Source organism: Egretta garzetta, unplaced genomic scaffold, assembly GCF_000687185.1.
Source record: "Egretta garzetta isolate BGI_Z169 unplaced genomic scaffold, ASM68718v1 scaffold397, whole genome shotgun sequence".
NCBI lineage: Eukaryota > Metazoa > Chordata > Aves > Pelecaniformes > Ardeidae > Egretta > Egretta garzetta.
Genome location: NW_009260493.1, coordinates 266888 through 275287, shown reverse-complemented (window position 1 = coordinate 275287; position 8400 = coordinate 266888). Strand labels below are relative to the sequence as shown.

The window sequence follows — 8400 nt, the reverse complement described above, 5'->3', positions numbered from 1 at the left end:
TGCAAATAAACAAAATTTTTGTTTAATAATATGTAGTTTATAAAACCACTGTTAGTTACGTTTAACCTGTCACTTATCTTTAAGCCCCAGTCTTGTGAAGAAGGAATGATTAAACTAATTTTTGAGGTACTAGGCTTTTTTAGAAAGAAAAATCTCAGTGCAAGTACAAGAACATTTACCATATTTGCCTCAGTTTTCAGTATTCCACTTTCTCCATAGGAATGTCAAGAAGTGCCTTCATCTTAGCTGAATGCCCAGATTTTATTTCACGGGCAAAATCAGAAGCTACTTCTGCTGCTGCAAATAACAAAGGCATCACTTGCCAAATTTTGTTTAAAAATTGAAAGTTCAAATTCCAAGAAAATGTTGTTAAATCCTGTAAATATTTGTAGCTTTTTGTATTTGTAAAAATGTCATCCCTTTTCTCAAGTGAAGTAACTCAGTTATTGAACTCCAGTTGCTCAACTTCAACGTCAGCTGAAGTTCATCTATAGACACATACATTTATATGTGTGTGTGAAATTAGTATTTTTGCATATATTACATCTGCTACACTAAGTCATGGATACATGTGCTAATTCTATGTTGGCTTACTGGAATTACTATGTAGAATAATTTGTCATATAAGTTTAAGCAGGTACCACCACCTCCATCTGAATATGAGCGAAGGGCAATGCCCACATTACTGGGGTTCTTCCTCTATTGACCATTGTCATGCTAATCTGATTTTAATTTGGTGCCATTTTCTTCCCAATGTAAAAGAAGAGTTGTAAAACAAAATAACTAGCCTCTGCAGCAGATGTAACTTTCTGATTATTGGTGGTTTCATTTTTTTACATAAAACTTTCTCCAGTATGAAGTATTACACTGATTTGCAATCAAATTCTACCATATCTTGCTGAATATTTCACTTTATACATCATTTTCTCCAATACAAGAGAGAAAACTAGTGTGATTTTTAAATTCAAGAAATTCATCCTTCCAACAATGAATATTCACTTTTTAAATAATGTCATCTATTTTTAAATGAAAGCCATCATTGATATCCCCTTTCAATGTAGATATGAAATAGGTTTTAGTTGAATGTATGGATTGTACAGGATGTCTGTGGTACTGTGACAGATAATAAAAAAATAAATCCCTTCTGCAAAACATGCAAATATATGCAACTCTACAGAGAATCTACAGAACATATAATCAGTGTATAAAGATTATGTTGTAACTCGCATCATCAATAAAAATCTTGGCTGAATAATTTAAAGTGAAGGTATTCCAAATATATATGGTACCTACTGTGCCAATGAACAGGAAAGGGAAAGAAAAGTTTGAGCAGCTCTCCATAGTCAGCTACAGAGCAAACTCAGCACATCTGTTTTCCAAGGAGATCATGCGTACCTGTACAGTATGCTTGGGACTATATTCTTTACAGTCTGTGGCTTTCTTACAACTGTAAGGAAGGCAGATACAAAGGCAGAGGATTTTCAGCTGTTGTGCCACAGATTCGGTCCCTTGATTCTGATTTCCAGCTGTATTTTCTCGGGCTGGACTTGAGTGAAATTTTTGCACTTTATTTTCCTGCAAATAACTTGAATTTGAATACATTCTTATCAGTAAGTGGCTGTTGACATTGCTGATTTTTTTTTCATTTTGAAAATAAATAAGAAAAAATAAAAAGGCCAATTTTTACATTTTTAGACTACATCTTTTCTTAAAGCTTCCTCTAGTTTTAATGAGGGGGGAAAAAAGAAAATAAAAACTTTTTAACATGGAATCGTTTTTAAGGCTATATTTAAAAGGAAAATGTATTTTGGAAGTTTGTAATACTCGGACTTTTCTGATGAAATTTTAATATTTTCAGTGAAATAGAAAATGCATGTTTTGCAAGTTGTATGTAGGGCCTACATTAGCAGTGGTTTCTTTGCAATGACTTGAAAGGAGCAGAAACTTGTATACTGGAAGTTAATGCTGTTAAGCCTTTTAAGGGCCTTAGACTTTGTTGTGACAAAAAAAAAAAAAAAAAAAAAAAAAGGGGGTGCTTTGTTTGCTATCCAGTATATATAAGAATCAGTCATAATCTGTCTCTGGTTAACATACCAATAATGTATGTTTCAAAGAATATAAATCTATTAACTTTGAGGTAGTTGAGTCATATCTGTTGTTGATTCTTTGGCTTGATATGAAATCAATGCCTCAGAAAACACAAATTGCATCTAAGATGGGCAAATTGCTGTTATAAAAAACCAAGTTGAATAAAGTGGTCAAGCACTGGTGAATGTATGTACATCCATAATGCACCGGTTTTAGTCATTCTTTTCTAGTGACTAAATGACTAACATCTATGCACTCAGTTATGTCAATTTTTAGATATCTGATATAATCCTAAGATTCTTGATGTACAGCTGATGAATGAAGCTGTACTCTGTATCACCTCTCGATGTCCCCACTATGGCTAATATAATTGTTTGAATTTGGGTGCAGTCTTAGAGAGAACCAGGTTTGAATTTAGGTGCACAACTTGGCCCTCTAAAGCCAGTAGTTTTAAAAATGACCCTCCTGTAGATTGAATAAGCTACATTTTTATTCTAGCAAGAATATGGGCAGCTTCATTATATTAAACTGTTTATTCTCTCTAATTAATGTGGTTAATTTTAGTATTAAAAGCATGGAAATGGTGAAAAACAAGTGGGATCATTTTGGCAATAATTTTGAAGCTCTGTCCATCTGGATAGCTGAACAAGAAAAAGAACTGGAAACTTTGGAAACATCATCATCTCCTTTGGACATACAGATCAGCCAAATCAAGGTGATTAGTTCTTGTTATGTTTAGCATTAAAAGTCCATTTATCTGTCATTTTTTGCTAGAGGCCAAATGGGAGAACAGACATTTTACACGTTTCAGAATTACTGAGATGTAATGATGGCACACTTTGTACATGAATATACCAAGCAGTAAGGTTTTACAGAAACTAAAGGAAAATTCTTACAGCCTGCCTTCTCTGTTAGTGTTTGGTTTACATATATGGAGCCTTTGCGTGTACGGTTAAAAATATTATTTAATTTATATTCTTCTCATTTTTTGAGTCATCTCAACTGGTGTACAAAATAGCTACATAAATATAAGGTCTATAAAGCTTTTATTTTAAAACACATCAGCTAGTGGATATAGAACTTAATTTTAATCTTGCAAGCTGAAGTTATAACTTGATTTATGTATCTTTTATGCTGAAATAATAAAGAAACTATTGCTCTTGGTAGCTTGCAAACCTACATACCTTTTATTGCTATTACCTTTACACTGTCTTAAATTCTGTGTACATTCCTGTAGATACACCATGTTTTAGTTTCTTATTGCTAACTGGGGTGCATATTGCCTCCAAGCACTGCATTTCAAGGGCTGACTTCATATCCTTCCACAAATGAAAATGTAGCTTTTCTGAAACTGCATGTTTCTAAGGGGACAGAGTTTTTCAATATGCATTGCGCACTGCCGTTTACTTTATTCTGTGACCTACTTGCTCTTCAGAAAGTGCACAGGTGTGCAGCTGCTTGAAGTCATGGACCAGGCTGACACTAAGTATTTCCACAGGATCCTGTAAGGCATTTGTTTCATGTGATGGAAGGAGTTTATCAGCAGATTTTCCTGTTCCTAATTTGATCGTAACTTCACATACACCAAATAAATAAGATCTCTTGATTGATCACTGAGGAATAAAACAATGCTTGAATTCTTGCTTCATTGCCACAGCAATTCAAAAACCGTTTCCTTGTGAAATAATATATGTGCATTTATTCCACTGGCATACACTGTCCTGTAGCTGTACTCTTCAGTAGTTGCTAGATAGAGTTCAAATATTTAAGACAGAAAGTAAGTGCATCAAATGATATTAATATTGCATTGCAGTGTGACAACAGCTCTCGTCTGTGTAAATGGAGCCTAGTTAAGCCCTAGTCATCCATTCAAGCTAATTTCCCAGACAGGCCATTCCTCGCTATAGCAAGATGCTATATGCTATATGCAGATAATTTTTACATGCCAACATAAGCCTTCTTAATTTAAACATCACAACAGAAAGAAAATGGTCAGCAGGCTAGTTTTTATAAATGCCTGAGTGAACAGACATAAAGCAAAGAAAATCCTCCAGATAAAGCTTAGGGAACATCATTGTAATTCAGATGAACAAACCAGCTTTATGAACTGTGATATGTGAAATGAATCATCTAACCTCCGATACATGGACATAGCTGGAGGTCTTGAGCAGCATTGCTTTGTGCCTGATTTTGAAGGATTGGTTATGTTCTGTTGTGAGTTTCCTCATGAGTTAGTATGTGCCACAACGCTGATCAGCATACTTAGATCCTAATTCCTAGTACAATATATTAGTAAGGAATCTTGCAATATGAGGCAAATACACACACACACACACACACAAAATAATGTTGTGTCCCTGATATCTTTGGCTGACCAGATAAAATACCTGGGGTCAGCTGAATGTAACTCTCATGCATAGTGGTAATATCCTACTTTTGGTGACATTGATTGCAAAACCCCACTGACTTCAGCAGAGCCAGATTTTCACCTACGCATTTCTCTGAAATTCCTGGTGGACAAAATGACAGTTATCACAAGTTGTTACCATTGGTGGCAGACTCAGTGAGAGTTTGAAGGCCTCAATTATCCACCTTCTTTTATGTAACTGAGTGAATTTAACAGAATAGCGTGGGAGTAAAAAAGCGCTGCCTCATTTGTATCTGCTGCATTGTTAGATAATTTCAACTTCAGGGCTGCAAATCCGGTATCTTTCCTCAGCACCATATTCTCATACAAAAAAGATATTTTATAATCTGAATTAATTCAGAATATATTGCATAAAGAGACACCATAAATGCTTACAGCACCACATATTTTTCTGTACTGTCACCCTGCTAAGTCTCGACTCTGAATGTTGCAGTAAGCCACTCCTGAGCTTTAATGGCGAGCAAGATACCGTATTTTTATCACAATTATAGCAGAAGGTGGGTGTTCCATATGCTTTTGAGAGTGCATTTTCAAGGAAGTTTTTGGTTGATGTCATATATCATATATATGCTATTGGCTATTTTTGTTTCAAAGAGCACTCGTGGCTCTTTCAGTTCCCTCCCAATGAGTGTTTTTTCACTGCTTTTGAGAAGAGCTCCATCGACTTGCTGCATCAGCAGAAACTGAAAGAATTCTGTTGTGAAAAAAATCTCATTTCCAAGTTCACTGATGCTTACTGAATAAATAGCCACTGAACGTGAAACACCATAAGTTTCTGTCTTGGATCTTGTAGCTTTCGGGTTTGCCTCCAATTTGCAATAAAAACAAGTGCAAAAAAATAGGAGACAGTTGCTGTCATGCAGCTGATGAAATGTAAAGCCAGTGCTAGTTTGTCTTTATGCACTTACTAAATGACGTAGAAGAGAGCTGAAAAGTACCGAAGGCCTTTATCACTCTTTTTTTCATAATTTCCTATCTATACTGTAATGTGGTTCCTCTGCCTGAGGGCACACTCAACCTACCTCATCATCTAGTTTAATTTATTCTTTATTATACCATCAAATTTTAAATTAGAAAATTAAAACAATCTCTATTGGTTTTCAAATCATAGCATGTTTTATTTTGTAAGTGCTTGAAAACTCGTTAAACACAAGTAATCAACTGTCAGGGTTCAGCTCCTTAACAATATTGTTTTCACACTTTTTTTCATCTTGTATTTATTTTGAGTCTTTAAGAGAATTGTGTATTAATTTCCTGTGAATTAAGAGATGCTAAAATATGAACCATCTTGTCTTCTTATGAAAATACACACTTCAGGCGATTCTAATTCATCTTCATAGACACTGTTTTTAGGGCAGGCTGGCTTTTAAATCTTTTCCAGTGCTAATGCCAAGAAGAAAAAGGGAATTTACAGGGCATATTAAAAACTTTTATAACTAATTATTTTAAGTGGTCAATGAACTCTCCTCTTTCTTACTTTTTTAATGAAGAATACTAGTAGCTCAGGTAAAAGAGGAAGTAGATAATATTATTCTGATAACTAAAAAAATATAGTGCTGCTTTAATTACTAAAATAAAAAACTGTTGTGCTTCTTTATTTACTATTACTTTATATTTTAGGTTATTAATAAAGAAATAGATGGTAAAATAACTGGAATCTCAAAACTAGAAGAGGAAGCCGAGTCATTTTCCCAGTTCGTTACCTCTGGAGAATGTGCCCATATTAAAGCAAAACTGACTCAGGTGGAAAGGTATTGGGAAGAGCTAAGAGATCATGCACGGAGACTGGAAGGAACAATCACAGGGAATGCATCAGCACAGCAGAAATATGAAGAAAGTCTTAAAGAGGTAGACAATGCAGCAATTTATAAATTACTCTTTTTTTTTTTCCAAAATTGAATATAAAATTCATATTATAGTAGGATGGACTAGAATATATTATTAGACTTGTGAGGTAATCGCAATGCCTCTATATGTAAATTTGTCTTTTGAATGACTTAAAAGGCGGGTTCAGGAAGACACTAAAATATACACGTGCAAAAAATTATGCTGTCTTTTAGAAAACCTAAGTGATTCTCCTGGCTATTGCACTAATAAACCACATTCATACTTCTTATAAACACTTTAGCTTCAATCTTGGGTTGTTAGTAGGTCATAAGGAAGATAATTTAAGTATTATTATTGCCCCAGTCACAAGGAGCTGAACGCAGTTGGCATCTTTTAATTTCAGAAGGCACTCAGCACTATGTAAGCTTAGGCTATAGTATTCTCTTAGCACTAAATATTTAAAAGATATTATTTAAAGCATCATTTATGTATTTCCTGCTGCTTTTAGACTCTCTGGTTTGCCTTTTCTTCATAGGTGCAACGGGTAGTGTCTGAATTTGAAGCTAAGCTAGCTGAGCCTCTCGCATCATGCTCTTCAGCAGCAGCAACGTACACAGCCCTTCAGGATTGCACGGTGAGCTGACGATCCCTGCCACCGAGTCCAGGGAAACGGTGCCACGCTGACCTTCAGAGAAATGCCAGTAACCTCCAAACCAGGGGCTGCCTGATGCCACACAGCCCAGGGGGGAGGCAGGAGGAGGCAAGGGCTGCCTGTTGGGGTGGGCAGCCCCAGGGAAGGCGTAAGCAGGCTTCCTCAGCTATTTCTTCTCACCATTTCAGACAGGCTTGGAGAGCTTTTTCGCCGCTCCAGATAAAGGAAAGCCTAAAAGTATGAATTAATCCCTCAGGTTCTTGTTTTTAATTTTATGCGTCTAAAACATTATGAAAAATAGAAGATAAAGAACATGTCTGTTAAACATTTTTCCCTAAAGATTTTCATGAAACTTGGGTGTTGGTGTAGAGAACTGTGATTTTAAAAAAATAAATAATAAAACCAATCTCCTTGGAAGTTTTTCTTGGACAATGCAGAGACTGGATGGAGTTTTAACTGATAAACTTTTTATCTGTAATGCCAGAAATCCATGGGCGTTTGGACATTTGATTCAGTCCATTACAAGAGGAAAACAAATATTGGATTGATATTCAAACTACAAAAAATCCCAAATCTCAGCAAATTTGGTGTAGCATTTTTGTCTGTATCTACAAGTGTTCTTCCCACAATAGTCATTGCCTTCCTGTCTAAGAAAATATTGCAAAAACTTTTAGTCATATTTTTCTTGCAGTAAAATACGTATAATTTCTTCTGAACTTAGTGGTAATTACTTGCAAAGGCTGTATGCGAGGAAGACCTGTCCTGTCTGCTACAAAAAAGGTTGATACTTGAGGAAAAATACTTTTCATATGGAGAATTTATTCAGACAGCACATATAATCATTATCGTTATTGGCTTTTAAACATTATGAATATGCTGAGTATGCTATTGTAAACTCTAGTCCAGTCTATGGGATCATGATGTTTCAATGCCTTAATGTGAAATTATTTTTTGTTATTGAATTTAAACATCAACAGCTTCTTGCTGTATAATTCACATTTCCTTCTATGTATGATTTCTTTCATGACTGTAATTATAACCATTACTACTGTTACTATCACACACCTGTGAGTTGGAACCTTAGTGGTCTTAAATCCATTTCATTTTGTGCTTTTCTAACTCACTGCACTATATTTCAGTCATTTTCATATGAAAAGTTTCCCAGCTCTCTAGAAATGGCAACACTGGAAAGTCTAGTCAACATCAGATGCCAGTTCCATGAAAAAGACCTTTGGCTAATGCTGACAGAAGTTCACAGTAACTGTTCCCTACCTCTCTCATGCCATGACACGGGCTGCATGTCTGGCAGTCCTCACACATTGGAGTGAGCTTTTGTATTTCCTGTATATGTATAAATTAGAGCAATTCTTAGACAGATGTTAGGGAATTTGGAGCTTTGCCCTAC

The 8400-nt window shown here is 35.3% G+C and overlaps 1 protein-coding gene across 1 annotated transcript in view; it reads left to right on the top strand.

The window, feature by feature from the left end:
• SYNE1 (spectrin repeat containing nuclear envelope protein 1) overlaps positions 1-8400 on the top strand; it is a 304520-nt gene that overhangs the window by 108305 nt on the left and 187815 nt on the right. Inside the window, 3 exon segments of the mRNA XM_035899865.1 lie at positions 2653-2803; positions 6137-6364; positions 6879-6977. Coding sequence (XP_035755758.1) covers positions 2653-2803; positions 6137-6364; positions 6879-6977 — 478 coding nt within the window.